We start from the raw sequence: 17,879 nt of genomic DNA on the forward strand, positions 1-17,879 counted from the left end.
AAGGAGGACTGACTCTATGAGAAACGGACTTGGTTTTAGACACTTGAAAACCACTTGATCACCAGTGTTTGGGAACTGAGGACCCTAATTGTTGAAGTTTTGAAAGTGAAATTCTTGCTTCATATATGACTTCAGTCCAGGATCTCTGTTGTCTTATTTTGCCCTTCATAAAGCATAATGTGAGAGAGGTCTTGACAGTAGGCAGGCCGGTCTAGTGCCTGATTCTTTTACTAAGAAACCACCCTGTTGTAACACATGCATCATGTGGCTTGACATGTGTCTTGCTGGAATAAACAGGGTCATCCCTGGAAAAGACAACATCAACAAATGTTGGCTATTGAACTTTGCCCTGGCAACAATCTGGATGGTCGTCTTCAGCCCAGAGGACACTATGTCTGTGATTTCCAAAAACTAATTGAAATGTGGACTCACACACTGATAGCACAGCTATCGGGTTCAGTAATTTGTCCAACTGAACCACTGACTTTTTAATTAGTAGACAACTGCTCTACTTTCTGAGCCACAGCTTCCCCTTATGGAGTCTAGATGGTGAAATCCCTAAATTCCCTACCATTGTGCCTTGATAAATGTTGCTTTTAAGCTGTGGGCTATTTGCCCTCACAGTTCTTCACAAAGTGGTGATCCTCGCCTCATTGTTGCTTGACCCTGTCAAAATTGTGCAAGCAGGGTAGCAGGAAAAGAGGAGGCAGGGACACAGGAGGCAAAGCTGAAGCAATTCAATGAATATTTGTACACACAAAAATAAGGTGCAAAGCTAATAGGATGGAGAGGCAGGCAAAGGTCAAATACAGAGAAGGCAGTCCAAACTAATCCAACAGGCAACAATAGGCAAGAATCAAAAATCCTCAATTGATCCACAGAAAGCTTGTGGGGTTCAGGTAATGTGGGAGCAAGACAGGTGGACAGTAGGCCAGCTGGCTCAGGACATGGCTGCAGGCTCACAAACCCAAGCCTGATCCACTAGAATGCAGGCTGAGATGCAGGATGAAGAGGTTAGCAGACTGGGAGCTTGAAGGCTGGTGGCAAGCAGGGTGGATGCCAGCAGGGTGGGAATCAGGCTGGGGGCTAGTGGGCTGGATGTTAGCAGGTCAAGGGGCAGACTGGAAGCTACCAGGCTGAATGCTAGCAGGCAGTGATGTAGGCTGGCTGCCGGCAGGCTGGAGTAAAGGCTTTGCTGCTCGTTGGATGGGATGCAGCGGTGATGGCTGCACTTTCTTTGGTTGCTGGCACCTGTTCCCATTTTCATGACTGGAATCCATAAAATGATTCTTGTATTATGGCTGCACCTGCTGAGTAACTGTCCACGTTAAGTGAGCTTTTTCCATTTCCATTTCCACAGAGGAATATGATTACGAATACTTAAACCAACCTAGCCATATGATGGCTGAAGCTCTGACTTCTAAAGAAAACATAGAAAACTCTCAAGAGGTTGACGTCACTCGAAGCAAGTTTTTCTTGCTTCTTTCAGTTTCATTCCACAATAAAAACCCAATATGCCATTCACTAACATTGCAAGATATCCCACAAAGAAATGAACCACCAATAACAACAACAATAATGATAATAATAAATCACAACCAGAAAATATCGATAACATTAATAATGCTGATTTCTCCCGGGAGGGACTAATTCCTGGACAGGTCTGTAGTAGTAGCTGGAGTAGCTCTATGAACATAAAAGCTTATGGCAGGGGTGGGGAACCTTTTTCTTATTTCCTTTTTTTGAACATCATTCATACTAAATTAATGAACATGTGTATCACACTCACCTCTGCAATGACTGGAGCTGCTTTTCAGATGGTTGTGATGATGATGATGATGCTACCCTCAGCTGGTTTTCCAGGTCTTGAGTGTTTGTGGGAGTCAGTTTTGAAAAGAGCTGCTCACAGCAGCAGGTCATCCCAAACAGAGATGAAATCTTCAGCATTTGTCTCCTAGAACGAGAAAATCCTCAGGACATACACAGAGCTTATAGAACTCAACAGCGTTGGCTCCACAAGAGGGCACCGGGGGGCAACATCCCCTGACTTAGTTCACTGTGCCCCCTCAATTGATTAAAAGCATATCAGTGTTTTCTCTGCCATCACTGTGAGTCAAGCTATGGCTGTGGTAAATGAAGCTTTTAGAAGGTGCAGGACACAGCAAGATTATGTCTTTGTCTGTCAATTTGCCTTGGACCTCTTTATGTGTGACCGCCTGTGTGCGAGCTCAGTCTATACAATGTCACATGAAATGATGCTTGATATTCATGCTCCAGTCAATGTTAATTATGGGCCCTTGCATTTAAACCTAACTAATTTGTACTTGTGTTTTTAATCAGAATATAAGAAAAGTGACGAAAATGCACATTTTCACATGCACATGCATATTTAGGAATTTTTTTTTTCTTACTTAACATTTTCTCCTGGGGAGCACATCACTGAAAGATTTCACTTAAACAATGCACGACTATATTACCACTTGCCAGTCATTTGCTGGCACCCTGCTATAAGCCTTGCCTCACTCTGGATGTTTATTTTTGGCACTAACAATGGAAAACATGCAAAGGGAGGTTGCTGCACCTAGCTTTGAGCTCATTGTTTGTAGCTTGATGATTTCTTTGCAGAAAGGTTGCGGGACACATCAGCTAGAGCCACAAAACAAATATGGCCAGTTCTCTCAGTTTGCCTTTCATGTCCGGAAACCTCTTGCCAAGTTCCTGAAGGAGTTCTCAGACTCAGATTCTGATGTCACAGCAGGCTTTTGTTCTTGCAGAGGAGGAGTAGGAACATGCCCAGGGTTACCTCTTTCCAGCTGCACTTGCCAGAGCTTTAATTTAAGTTCAGATGATTTCACATTTAGAGCCTTTTGAGCACTCCCCTTTCATACCAAATCATGATACTATCACCTGTTCCTGGTAAACCTGTTCACTTGTGGAATGTGCAGTGGCTGTGCACCAACTGTCACCAACTTGTAAGATCTTTGCTATGTAATCTGAGTGGCCAACACAGATCAAACTTCGCTTTCTCCATCCATCGACACAATTACAGTCATCCACAGTATTTTGAGCTTTTAAGCCGTGCATATGATGACATAGGTTCTGGGACATGCTCATCCCACAAATGTTTTCTTTGTTTAAGCAACCATGCATGTAAGTCTACTCACCAGTTTTGCATAATATGTAACATAGGATGGATAATATTAATAGAACAGGGACCTGAAGCCTCCATCATGCACTGTCACTGTAAACACTCTCCTCGTTGACTAATGTAATTTTATAATTGGAGGTCATTTATTTTAGTGCTGTGAGCCGAGGAGAGGATCTGTTGGGTCTTTGCAAACTCGTGGCTCAGCAGATGTAACAGAGGTTACCTCGCAGCATGGTGCCTCTGTCCTCCTGCTGCTGGGACATTGAATGAACTGGCTCAGGTCCCGCCTGCTCCATTACACCCACCCATCACCCTCCTGTATCTCGGACCACCAGCCCCCGCCCAGCCCACTGCCAGTCAGCTCAGCGGAGCCTCTGGCCACGTCTGAACACACCGCTTTGTACACAAGCGGGCAGTGGAGGTAACCGAGCAGGCGCGGGCCGAGGACAAGGGAGGAGGAGGAGAGGACCGCGGGGACGGGACGGAGCACCGCGCACCGGCTCCGTCGACAGGCTGAAAACCAAGCTGAAGGTAAGATATATCAGCCAAATGTTGATCAGATCAGATAAAATAAGTAAATTTCCTCTTTCTTGGCCATGACCGCCTTTTCCTCACTTTGCTCATTCGTGTCGCTAGTTTCCGGAGGACTCACTTCTTTGGGACAACGCATCAGTAATTTCGTCCGTTTGTCCTCTGAATTCAGAATTGAGACACGTTGGAAAAATAGCGGGATGCCTGGTGATTAAAGACATGCAGAAAGTTATCTTTACTTGGACTAACTCGGAAGAGTTTCGTTTCAAGCCCCCCCCATTAAGGAGGTTATGTGAGTGCAGCGGGGGCTACACGGAGCGTGACATGTGTGTGTGAACACTGGGATGATTTTAGTTATAAAAATCCCAATTTTACATTTGCTGGAGACTTTTTTTTGAAGCACCCTCAAGAAGCCCAGGGCTGTCCCGTTTTGAGTGACCTCACCGGCTGTGGGGGGTCAGGATCATGGAGGTGGAGTGTAAACAGTGTGTGTGTGTGTGTGTGTGTGTGTGTGTGTGTGTGTGTGTGTGTGTGTGTGTGTGTCTTAGATATCTCAACACCAAACTCATGTGTGTGACACAAAAACTTCAGCTGTGACATTTTAACAGTAAAGTTGATGACATATGCCGTTAAAATCATATTTTTTCTAAAAAAAAGTATTTTGCATTGGCATGAATCAGATTGAATTGAAATGGTCAAAGGGGGCTGAAGTATGACCAGCAGCCACACCACACAGCAGCTTTTTAATTCCATTGGATGCAGCTGCTTTGCATGGGACGACAGGGGAGAAGGACATTTTTGATGCGGTCGAGAGGTCCTTAAATAAAACTAAAATAACCTGGAGAAGTTGGTGGGGCTGACTCCACGCCTGCAATGCGTGGAGAAAAAACAGGCTTGGTTGGACGAGTGAAGGACAAAATGATGATGACTAAGTGCATTATCCACCAAGAGGCTCTGTGTGGAAACTTAAAATAATGAAGATACAATATATGGTGGATGTCTGCCCTCTGCGAGGCTGTCTGCAGCCATGTGTTTCTGTGAAACGCCACAGCGGTCACACATGTTCTTAGCAGCTCACGATTATTAGTTTTGAATGCAATAACTTGATGTTTGTCTTTGTTTCACTTGAAATGTTTGATCTTTGAGTGATGGAGTAATGTATGTTTCTTAACCTGATGATTTAAAGGGATTTATGCTATAATAACAGAGCAAAGACAGACAGACAGACAGACAGACAGACAGACAGACAGACAGACAGACAGACAGACAGTAGGGCTGCTGGATTCTGGCAAAAATCAGAACTCAGCACTGATGTCATGATTACTGAACACAGTTACTCATTGGCTGTGGAAACATGAATTCATTCAACTTAAAAAAAAGCTTTGTTTAAACTGTGAACTTTAAGTTAATTTAATTCATTATTTTTATGTATAAAATGTGATAAAGAATTGCTGAAATGCAACTCTTGTCCTTTTTGGCTGTTCCAAGCACCAGTACCGTAACAGCACCTGTAGACGGTCATCAAAATCCAAGTGGCGGCAGCTCGTTTGACCGCTGTGAGCTGAAGTAAACGTGCCACAGCCTGGCTGAGAGTGACTGTGGGGTGAATCAGCACTGCTGCGAGGAACAAGGTACACTGGATTTATAACACAAGATAAGATGAGAGCGTCACTGTCAAGCAGAAGGCCACATAAAGCTAATGTTGTTCTGATTATGTGGTTTTTCTAATCATTGGAAGCGAAAATTTTCATTGAAAATAAAAACTCAAAGTAAAATTTTATTTATGAATTATTAATTCATTATTAATGAATTACTTATTTTCATTGAAAATAAAAACTGAAAGTAAAATTTTATTTATGAATTGTTAATGCAGCCAGACATGGAAACACCAGGCAGAGTACTGAAAATTGCTTTGGTGGTAGTTCCCACTGCAGTAGGTGTCTCCAGACCCCAGTGCCACCAGCAAAGCACACCCACACCAGACATCAGACCTCCTCCTCCATGAATCAAAAACCTCAAATTTGGACTCATCAGACCAAAGTATTTTTAGATTTCCAGGCTCCCGCTGGTCTAATGTCCATCGCTTGCGTTTCTTCTTGCTGGTCTTTCTCAGTTATGGTGTCTTTGCAGCTGTTGGACTGATTCACGCAGTCTCTTCTGAATGGTTGATGTTGAGGTGTGTCTCCTACTTGAACTCTGTGAAGCATGTGCGTGGGCTCTAACCTGAGATGCTGTTAGCTGTTAGTCTTTCCTGGGGTGGTCCTCACGAGAGCCAGTTTCATCGTGGCATTTGATGTTTTTTGCAACCAGTGTTGCGTAAGTAACATGTTACAGTAATATGTAACAAAGTTATGTAACACATTCCTAACAAGATTTTGGTAATGTGTTGTAGTTTTCCGATTAACATATTGCTGTAAACAACTATAATTAAACACACTTGTGGTCAAGAAAGTGCCAACGAGTCACAGCTAGAATGCGAAGCAGCCATGTGTGGTTATGGTAATGGTTAAAACTATAAACCATCATAAAAATGACAATTACCAATATGAACCACCATGTTCTGAACAGGTGTGTGCATGAGTGTGTGTGTGTGTGTGTGTGTGTGTGTGTGTGTGTTTGTGGCGGTCTCTTTCCAGAGAGGAGGACACTCTGCTCCGCCTAGGTTGCAAAATGTAGACAAATATATTTATTTGTTCACTGGACAGCCTCACATTTGCATGCATATTGTCAGAAAAAATATACTTGGAGCGTAAATAAATGTTTAACATCATGCTTACAGCTGTGAGACACAGCTGAGCCCACATATCCCATTATGGGTCGTTCCAGATAATGATAGAATCACCATACAGCACATCTTCTGTAAACTGCCTATTTCTTATTACACTTTGAATTATATGCCAGAAATCAGAAAAGCTTTATTACCAGGTACGATTTTACACATTTGCTTTGGTGAGGTTGGTGCATGACACATCTCTTAAAAAGAAGCTATTAAAAAAGTAAAAATATAACAGTAAGTAAAAAATATAACAATAAGTAAAAAATGTAACAATAGTAGAAAATATAACAATAAGTAAAAAATGTAACAATAGTAGAAAATATAACAATAAGTAAAAAATTTAACAATATAAATATATACACACAAGTCTGTTTTTTTGGGGGGGGGGTTGACTTACTTGACAAATAAAAGGCACGCACTCATATTTGATTTGAAAATAAATTCTCCTTTTATTTCAAACCTTTGTGCACATTTTCAAGTAAGACTGTAACAAAGTCTGAAATGTTCATGTTGAAGACTTTGTCATGATTCTTTGCCATGTTGTGCCGCGGGCAAAAGCCTCTCGAAACATGTGCATCCAGAGTTTGTTTGGAGCACTCGACCATGCGTTTGTGGCTCTCATCCATAGACTCTCTTCGTATAAACGTACGTAGTATGACTTTCTGCTCTGTGTCACACTTTTCATGGCCAAACTGTGCCAATGCTACAGAATAGCCCGTTTTAGAAATGAGCTCCTGGTTTGGTTTTCTTTGCTTGTTTGAGACCTCCTGTTTGAAATTGCCCTGTCCTGTTCACTCTCCTCCATGTTTGTTTAGTTGTCTTCTTGGCAGTTTTCTGCCTGCATTTGTGGAAGAACATGAAGTGTAGCCCAAAACACGTTCCTGGAGTTGGAGCCTTGCTAGTTTGACCCCACTTCGTCCCTGTATTTTCTCTCTGGAGTGCATAACCGCATGTCCTGCGCTTATCCATATTTCCTATTAATATTGACTTCTCTGTTAACCCAGGGATCTGATTTAGGAATGTCCACACAGTCGACCTCGCTACAAAGTCATAGATGCATTTGTTGATGTAGCCAAAGGCCACATCCATCCATGTGTTAATGTTGTTGTCCAGGACCACACACCGTTCTGCAGTGATGCTGCTGAGTTCATCCATCTCATTATCCAGTGAATAAACATTTGCTAGAAGAATCATCAGTAGAGGAGGCTGTTTTGCACATTTCATCAGCCTCACCAGGCCCCTGGCCTTGAATTTGGGTCTCTGCAATGAAAAGGAAGAGCCTTTCTGCCTGCATCACGTGGGTGCCCTATCAATGATTCACCAGTGATTAGCTGGAGACGCAATTAAAATCGTACACAAAATGCAGCTGAATGTGTCGTCAGCAGAGTTATAACAGATATTTGACACAGGCAGAAATATGATCCCTGCAAACGCTTCAACAATTAGAGGCACATCCACACTGTGTGACCCTGGAGGTTCCACAGCATGTTAATGTTTCAAATGAGTCAACTAGAGGACAGTTACATGCCACACTAGGCAGCTTTGCATTTCAGTGCCTCCAGGCATGCTCATATTTGCACAGACAACAGATGCCTTTGATACTTCATAGCAATGGATAACGAACATAGGCACGGGGGGGGGAAGCGGCTTGATGTTTTTGGCAAATGTGTGTAATTGAACAGAATCCGTGAGGATGCTCAGCTCCTTCTTGTTCGAGCTTATTCAACACTGCTGCCGTGCTCTTTCACGCACCTTTAATCCTGGGTTTTCTGTCTGTTGAACAATCCAGTGTGGTCTAGATTTCAAGGAAATAGAAATTTGTTTGAAACTGCCCATTACCAGGATCCAGTCCTTCACAGCCACACCCACTTAGAGGAATTATAGTATGTAGCAACTCGTGAGGACAAGAAGATTCAGAGGCTTGACTGGGTCTTTGGAAATGCAGCAACATCAATGAATCACAGGTCTACGAATTAGTAACTCAAGATTGGCGTCGTCAAATCATAGGGGGTCACCTCTCATTATGCTGAGAGTGTGTACTTGTGGCGGCAGTAACGCACTAATAAATATGCTCTGGAGAGCTGGTACTCAACACTGCACGTCCCTGAGTCCTCAGCAACAAACCTACCGAGGGTGAGGTCAGATGCTGACGGAGCTTTGAAATAATGGAACCTTTAAGCTCTCTGCAAGCAAAACAGCTCAAGGTTTATTCTAGGGTTTAAAATATGTAAATAATCATTTATATAATAGCAGTGCCTCCCTTTTGAAAGTCCATGTGTCTGTGCTTGGTTTAACTAATGATTTGAAATTCCCTTGGCACTCAAGCTTATTTTCATAAAACCTTAGTTCTGATAGCATAATTAGTTAAAATTGCCTTAATATTAACAATCCAATCGCCAATCAGCACAGGGTTAACTCAAGCTCTACATTTTCATTTTCATGACCTGACGGTGAGTCAAGGATGTTAGAAAATCCGCCCAGAATGTTGTGAATAGCACCAGCTACAGATAAGAGCTGAGGCTGAACGATCAGAGAGGGGGACGTGAAGAGGGGAGGAAGAATCTGCCATGATGTCAGGTGTTTACCTTTGTATCCTGAGGGTCTGAAGGTGAGGACATCATGTCAGGGCTTGTTCAGTGAGCACAGCAGATTATGCTACACTTGCATGGATCACCGCAGTCAGCAGTGAGCTTGGTCTCCCGCTGGAGACAAAGGACAGTCCACAACACCATGTCCCTTTCATCTTTTCCTTTTTTTTTCCAACAATATCTTTATTTATTTCAACACAGTTAAACTTTCACGCACTCTGCAGAGCGAACACCTCTGAACATACACAGCACGCCCTAAAACAATACAATGACAATATCCCACCCCCGAACAAGTTCACATATATACAAACATATATGTAAAATAAATTAGTAAAATAATAGACAAAATAACTTAAAATAATATTAATAAAAATAAATAAATAATAATAACAAATATGTCAGGCAATTGTTTGTTGAGGACTGTTGGATCATGTTGGATCAATGCTAAATCGTTCCGTATCTTCTACTATACATCTCATCTAGGTGGGCTACAGAGGATTTAGGGCTGGGCGATATGGCTGAAAACTCTATCACGATATAAGTGTTTTATATTGGTCGATATCGATAATTATTGATATTTTTAAAATAAGGACCGGGAGAAAAATACATTCAATTCAAACATTTTTATTTTAAATTTAGCCTTCCTCTGATTATAATCCCCTCAGCTATCAAGGCAGAAAGGAAAGGAAATGTCAACACAACCATGGAAAACACAAATAATAAATGTAAAAAAAGTGTAAAAATGTAAACTTGATACTGTAACATGATTGGCGTGTTAGCGTGTCTCTCTCACTGATTAGCGATTACTCCCTACGTTGCTCAGTTACCTGAGAGCGAGTGCCTTTGTTCATGCAACCAACCTCGCTTCGCAACTTCAGGTTTCTTCCGACGAAGAAAAAAAAATGATCGAATGCTTTATCGAAGGGCTGCGCGGTGGCGCAGCAGGTAGTGCGCGTGCCTCACAGCAAGAAGGTCGCCGGTTTGATCCCCGGGTCAGGCGGGGCCTTTCTGTGTGAAGTTTGCATGTTCTTCCCGTGCATGCGTGGGTTCTCTCCGGGTACTCCGGCTTCCTCCCACAGACCAAAAACATGCTCATTAGGTTAATTGATGACTCTAAATTGTCCGTAGGTGTGAGTGTGAGCGTGAATGCTTGTTTGTCCTTGTATGTGGCCCTGCAATCGGCTGGCGACCGGTTCAGGGTGTACCCCGCCTCTCGCCCATTGGGATAGGCTCCAGTCCCCCGCAACCCCGAAAGGGATAGGTGGTATAGATAATGGATGGATGGATGGATGCTTTATCGAACGCATTTCATATTGATATTGATGACGTGTCTATCGCGAGACATATCGCAATCGGCCCAGCCCTAAGAGGACTACATTATAAATCACCACTCGGAAAGACTGATTGTTTGCCCTTAATAGCATATGTTATCTTTTCTAAGGGTAGAGAAGTAGATGGTGTTAGCTTTGAAGCTCGGTTCTTTTGTTGGAAGCCCGAAAACCAACCAGAAAAAACAGTGAAAAGGTGTGCCTTTTTCCTTTTCACATTTTATACAAACATCTGGCACTGTTGAATTTATTTTATTTATTTTATTAAGTTTATCTGGGGTCAGATATGTACGCATTAACCAATTGTGCTGCAGTAGTTTAAGGAGTGTGTTGTGTGTCTACTGTAGACAATACTGGGCTGGATAATGATTGGTTTTGTTGTGTTCTAATGAAGCTCCGCAGTTGTAAGTATTTGAAGAATACTTACAACTCATTACTACCATACATAAAATATCACTTCTATAGTTTGTAATAGGTTGTCAATGTGTTTTCCTGCCAGATTCGCTTGTAGCACGCAGAGCAACAGAACAGACGTTGAAACTAAGCAGATCATGAGCCAGCTGCAGAGCTTCACACTCTTTCTGAACAGCCCAACTGGTTAACATGGCCACGTGCCACGTAAGTAAGTGGGTGCAGCACTTCAGCATTCAGGAATGTCACAATGGCCATGAGGACCATGCACACCATGCCCTCTTAGTTTGGCCTTATGCCATGCAAACAACTACATGCCCTGCAGCTACAGTGGCCTTGATTCCCCCAGCCCTTCTTCCTGCTACTCGCAACATTTTTTTTTTTAAATACTGAAGCAAACTGATTTGTTACGTCATGATTTCTATGTTAAACTACACTAAAAGCAGCTAGTTAGCAGAAAGTTCTGTTCCTCTCTGCGATGCACGGGCAGTACGCTGAGTGAAAGGGGAGGGGCTGCTCGCAGTCCGGCGTTTGTGAACGCAAGAAACATGATTAGTTTCTATCTTTATTGGTCACGTCTACAGTCAGATAATTGAAACTGTATTCACTGACTGCTATTTACTCTGTGATCCAGCAACAAAGGAAGCCTTCTGATTGGGTCCACCCACAGCAGTATTTTGCAAACAGGCTGGATCATGACAGAACAGCTTCCAAATGGTAGTATTTCCTGTCTTTCAGCCCAGATCAGGGCAAGGAGAGTGACCTGTCCTGTGTCCTTTATCCTTCTCATATCTATCCACTACTTCCTGATCAATCACAGCTTCGCCGCCTGCAGTTGGTTCAGAACTCAGCCGCCAGACTCCTCACCTGCTTCGGTCCACTGGCTCCCCATCCGTTACCTCACTGATTTTAATCTTCCACTGACTGTTTACAAATCTCTCCATGGTCTGGCCCCCACTTACCTGTCTGATGTTTTACGCTACCACACCCCCTCCAGAACTCTACGGTCAGCTGACCAGCTGCTGTTGGAGGTGCCCTGGTTAAAAACCAGGGGAGACAGAGCCTTTGCAGTAGCAGCCCCCAGACTCTGGAACTGCCTCCCCCTCCACATCCATGCAGCTCAGGCTCTGAATATTTTTAAGTCCCATTTGCAGACCCACCTCTTTTCACTTGCCTTTGATTAGTGTCTGCTTTTTTAAATGCTAGTGAATATGTCCCCTAGTAATCCTTAATTACCTTTTAAATTATCTCTTCTTTTTTTTTGCTTTATTTTAACTCTTGTAGTCAATGTCTTTTAACCCTTTCCCTTTTGCCCTAGTTCATTCCTGTGTTTATTGTACTTTAAACACTTTCATGTGAACCACTTTGGTGCGGCTCAGCCGTCTGTAAATGCACTATAGAAATAAAATTGACTTGACTTGACTTACCAACATTGACTGAAGTGAAATTTTCATATGGACTGAAGCCAATAGACTTCCTTAATGTTGGGTGGATCCAGATAGCTGTCATATATCTTGGAGGCCCATGATATTTTTGAGAAACTCTGCCCAAAAAAGTGCACACATGGAACCAGCATCTTTCCATTTACTACATGTTTGCCCACTAACAGGCTTTGCTGCTGGTTACCAGCAGAGACGATGAGCGATGCACTCATGTCTGTGCATACAGCGACCCAGACCCTCAGCCACCATGTGAAGAGTAGTAAACACCTGCTTGTGTTTCTGTGGACAGTAAAACAACCATGTTTGGGTCTCACCTGAGACATTTGCGTAAAGTTGAGCCTTTCTCGCCCCTGTAGTGACGCCGGAAGCCTTTGGAGTGTGTGGATTATGTGGCACAAAGGCTCTGGAACAGCCTTCCTTTAAACATGGGAATGGTCAACAGTGCGGACTGAAAAGAGTAAGGGAGAGAAAAATCCTTCTCCAGACTGGTCTTTCATTGATGTTGTGCCTGCTGTCCTTACTTTGTTGGCCCTGTGCTCTGTATCAACTTGTCATGCAATTCATGAAGCTTGCTTCGGTAGGTACAACATAAATAAACTAGTGCTGTCAAAAATATCACGTTATTAACGCGTTAACGCAAATCAATTTTAAGGGCGTCATTTTTATTATCGCGCAATTAACGCTCTTTGTGACCTAGAGAAACTTGTAGGTTTTTATAAGCTGTGGCCACTGCTAGTAACGTTAGGAAAAACTACAGGATCCGATTGTAAACCGGAAACAAAACAATAGGCACGTCCCACGCACGTGTTTGGTCTTGCCTGTGCGCTAGCTGTGAAAGAGTAGGCTACCGGTTTGGATGGGTCGACTGACAAGACCAAAGTTATCTGTGTGTATTGTCGGTGTGAATTGAATTATCACCGTAGCACATCCAGTCTGAAATACCACTTGATGGCCAAAGACACGGCAAATGCAAATTCTCCACCGCCTCCTTTTCAAAACCAGGCGACAATGGACGGCTTTCGACAGAGGCGTGTGGGTGCTGTTATATTCAAAGGAAACTTAAGAAAGGAAAGTTTAAGCCATGTTTTAACTGCACTATAGCCTGAGTCCTAGTTTACAATGATGTGCACTTTGTAACTTTATCTCGTATCACCCTGTTTTGATCCCTTAGAAAGGGTTGTTGAAGGGGCTTTTTTGTAACCAGGTATTTATTTTTTTGTCATCTGTTTATTGACAGTGTTAAATTGTGTGAGATTTGATTCATTCAAATGTGAATGACTGCTCAAAGAGAGAATGTTAATGTGAAATATAACACTACATGTTGTTGTTTTCAGTAAAAAACTGCTTTTGGCTCAACAGTCCGTTTTGTTAAGGTATTTTGACAATGCTTTTTTAGGATGAAAGTGGCCTTATTTTACATTACCAACTGCATTATATCAACTTTAACAGTTGCTAAGAGGTGATTTTTGCATTGTTGAAACAAGCATTTCCTGTTCAACATATCCATCTCTCTCTCTCTCACCCTTAGCCTTGTCTTTTTGTGGAGAGTCCACGGAGGACGAAAAAGAGAAAGATCCGCTTCAAACACCAGAGACTGACAGTGATCTATATCCATCATGCCCCGCTGCAGAGTGAGCCTCAGCACTATGATTTTCCTGGTAATCCTGCAGGGGGCAGCAGTGGTGCTGTTCTGGGGTTGGTACGCCCAGCTCAGTCCCTGCAACTCCGCCCCCTCCAATGACAAAGTTCACGTTCTGCTGCTGTCATCGTGGCGATCAGGCTCGTCCTTCCTGGGTCAGGTATTCAGTCAGCATCCATCTGTCTTCTACCTTATGGAGCCCGGCTGGCATGTGTGGACCAGACTACAGAGACCTGGTGCGCGGGTGCTCCGAATGGCTGTGAGGGATCTGTTCCGGAGCATATTCCAGTGCGACTTCTCTGCGATGGAGGTCTACCTGCCAGTGCAGCACAATGTGTCCAACTTGTTTATGTGGAGTCACAGCCGAGCGCTGTGCTCACCACCGGTCTGTCCTCTCACGCCACGTAATGAGTTGAGCAACCAGACTGTGTGCTCCCAGACATGTGACGCCATAGGTCTGCGGGTGGTGGAGGAAGCCTGTGCCACTTACAGTCACGTGGTGTTAAAAGAAGTGCGATTTTTTGAGCTGGAATCCCTTTACCCGCTTCTGCAGGACCCGAGCCTGGACCTACGCATCATCCACCTGGTCCGAGACCCTCGTGCTGTGATGCGGTCTAGAGAGCAGTCGGCCAGAGCCTTCATGAACGATGACGCCATCCTCTTGGAGCAGAAGAACATGCCGGCAGCCGAGGTGCAGTACCAAGTCATACAGGAGATCTGCCGTAGCCATGTGCGCATCAATGAGAGGGCGATCCTCAAGCCCCCTCCATTTCTTAAAGGCCGCTACAAAATGGTCCGCTACGAGGACGTGGCGCGGAACCCACTTGAGGAGATAAATAACATGTATGAGTTTGTCGGTCTGAAGATGACCAAACAGTTGGGGGAGTGGATCTACAGGGTGACCCACGGAAAAGGCAAAGGCAGCAAGAAAGAGGCCTTCAAAATCACTTCACGAAACGCTGCTGATGTCTCTCAGGCTTGGCGCAGCGTGCTGCCCTACAACAAGGTCAAACGCATCCAGGAAGTGTGTAAAGGGGCCATGTCATTGCTGGGGTACAGGACTGTTAACAGCGAAAAAGAACAGAAGAGACTTGATATAGATCTATTAGTGCCACAGGAACCATATCAGTTTAGCTGGTTGCCAGCTAAAACAGAGCATCCAAGTAACAGTTAAAAGATGAATGACAAAGACTTTAACAGTAAGAGACTACATTGGACTGAAGTCTATATTCTTTATAGGCTTTATTGGCTGTATAAGTCTTTATTTTTCAAATATAATTGTTCTTATTTAATTTCATGCTTTCCACCATGAGGTTTACTGACAAACTCTTACCAACAAACATATATAATAACACCTATAAAGCGGTCTAAAACATAAATAATACAGATTGTGATCACGTTCTAATCCCATTTGACACATACTAAATACGTAACGGTACAGAGGCCAATATTTGGAATGTTTGACCTCATCAGCCTCATTGATTTTTGTGAATATCTGTTTATTCTGAATTTGATGTAGCAACACATTTCAAATAAGTTGGGTCAGGAGCAACTTAAGACTGGGAGAGATGTGGCGTGCTCCTAATGGGTTCACTGGTTTTTATTTATGTTTCATAGAGTCCAGCTTTTTGGAATCCAGGTTGTGTAAGATGGTATTATCCAAGGACATCGGGCTGACACGAGATATCGATGTTGAAGTCACTGACAGCGCAGAACACATATACCTCTGAGCCCAAGCCCCCACCCTCTGCAAACATAACACACACACAAACAAACACATACACATTTCACAGTAATTCTGTGTCCACCGTCCTCCACTGAAGTCCCGTCTTTCCTTCCCAGCTAAAGCCACAAGGTGTTTGAAGCCTTATAGGGCCTCCTAAATGTCATACGCCACAGAAACGCTTCCTGTTTTTCTTCTTCAGTGACTTTTGTCTGATCAAATAATCTCTCATCATTTCTTTCCAAATCTGTAAAGGAGGGGCCTCTGTGGGTTTTTTTTTTTTTTCAGTCTTTTCAAATGAACTTCTTCTAAACAAAGTGGGAAAACATCATCTGCCATCCCGTAGGACATACTGTAGAGACACAGCTCAGCTGAGAATTGATTTTTGGTTGTAGATGTAATCGATACCTGTTCTTCGAGTTCATTTCACACTTTGTTCATTTTTGTAGAAAAGCGGAAGGAGCGCACAAGGTATGAATATTGTCGTCATTAATTTGTATTTCATTAACTGGAGATTTTCATTCGCGTCAGTGCTGGCACAAGCTTTTCTCCTAATGTTTCGATTGCTCCTTCAGCAGCATGTTGTTTGTTCCACCAATTGTTTTTTTCCTTCTTTAAACTGAACATCCTCAGAGGGTCCTGACACCAAATCATGGTGTTCGTGGAAGTTTTCCGCAATCCATTAATGTGAATTTATTCTGAAGTTCAGTAAATGTTTGAATCGGCACAATTAACCATAATTATCTCTAATGAATGCTTGACTCCACTTGTCCTCCAGGAGCCCCACCTGACGTCCACATTTTGCAGTTTTGTTGATGCATTATTCCAATCTGTGTGTTTGTAGGGAGACTGAATTGCACATATTTCTTCAAATGTGTTCCACGATTTGAATGTGTTATTTATAACAAAGTTAGATGCTTATATATTGTGTTATGTGAACAGAGATGTAAATAGGTTGTGCAGGGTTCTTCAGATGAGTTATTAATTGTACAATCTATTTAAAACGCCGGTGATGCACAGGAGTAACGCTCTAAAGCTGGAAATTTAAGACCTCCTTCTGTTCCTCAGGATGAGTTCTAGTCAATCAGTGTGCTTTAGTTGACCAGACAGAAAAGGTGAATAAAGCATTAAGGTGTGTAATGTTTTAATGTTCATCTTATAACCTGATATTTTGCAGGTGGTCTCTCGCCTTTGAAACATACGTTCTAGTATTAGATGACTACGCAGTCACATCAGATCACCGGCAAATAGACTCAGTTTCTGTTTGTCTTTATCTAGATCTGAGCCACTCTTTTCCTGTCTGTCTAATTTTCTGAGCCAAAGGTTCATTTGCCAATGTGAGTAAGAAGGGAGATAAGAGGCAACGTTAGTGTTCCTCTGTTTAATCCAAGAAACTCAGATTAAGCTCTATTAAAATAACACTGAGCTGGTGGTGATTTCTAAATTATCCTGAGGAATTCAAACATTTCTAGTCCTTTGAGAAGATTCCTGATGGTTCAAAGCTTTCTTCGCATTGATCGCCATCGGTGTCAAGTCTAGTTTTGGATTCTTGGGATAATCTGTTAATGATACAGGTGCTAATGGTGGTTTGAAGGGTTCTGGTTTGTATAAAGCCACTTTGATTGTACTGAATTGTATCTGGCTGTTCGATTATTTGGGACTTTGGTAATGATTTTATGCAGATGGAGTATTACCAAGTATTACACCCCCCCCCCCCAATCAACCTGGTGTTGGTATCACATTGATAACTGCTTGTAACACTGTATGTTGGAGAACATGGTGCCTCCATGTATAATTAATAATATTTAAAAGTAATGAGCTAATCTGTGTCCAAAGTTCTGAATAAAGTTCTTTTGGTAATTGATCCATGCCTGCCGCCTTTTTTGGAAGAAAGCTGCCAGTTGTGCTTTTAATTTCTGATATTTTTATTTCCTTTCTTCGACATCTGAACTGCTCTCGGCAGAAGCGCTCAGCCGTTTGCCTGTTTTACTTGCTGATATGCAAGATTTTTTTTTTTTACATTCTGGTTAATATCTCAAATGTTTTAAGCACGTGATTATCATGTTCTAATTTGAACACGTACACACATAAATGCAGCATGATCTGATATGATTATATTATGAACATGTCTTAATATTACATTTCTTAGCCCTATACCTGGTATGAAAATGTAGTCTGTTCAGCTGTGTGTGTTTTACTAATGAATAATATGTGTAGTCTGTAGGTTTGGGGTTCATTAGCATCCATGTCCTGCAATTCATTTGTTGACAGAAATTAGTCGTGTTGATGGCTG

The 17,879-nt window shown here is 42.7% G+C and overlaps 1 protein-coding gene across 2 annotated transcripts; it reads left to right on the forward strand.

Moving 5' to 3' along the window:
- Positions 1-3,497: 3,497 nt before the first annotated feature.
- chst6 (carbohydrate sulfotransferase 6) lies at positions 3,498-17,449 on the forward strand. 2 transcript variants are annotated; one of them, XM_070972672.1, is made up of 3 exons: positions 3,498-3,679; positions 5,168-5,310; positions 13,753-17,449. In XM_070972672.1, exon 3 carries the CDS (start codon positions 13,841-13,843, stop codon positions 15,035-15,037), a length of 1,197 nt encoding a protein of 398 aa, XP_070828773.1. In that variant the 5' UTR covers positions 3,498-3,679; positions 5,168-5,310; positions 13,753-13,840; the 3' UTR covers positions 15,038-17,449. The 2 variants fall into 2 exon arrangements, with proteins under 2 accessions (XP_070828773.1, XP_070828771.1); XM_070972670.1 differs by lacking the exon at positions 5,168-5,310 and having other exon boundaries at positions 3,537-3,679.
- The last annotated feature ends 430 nt before the right edge of the window (positions 17,450-17,879 follow it).

Source organism: Chaetodon trifascialis, chromosome 10 (genome assembly GCF_039877785.1).
Source record: "Chaetodon trifascialis isolate fChaTrf1 chromosome 10, fChaTrf1.hap1, whole genome shotgun sequence".
NCBI lineage: Eukaryota > Metazoa > Chordata > Actinopteri > Chaetodontiformes > Chaetodontidae > Chaetodon > Chaetodon trifascialis.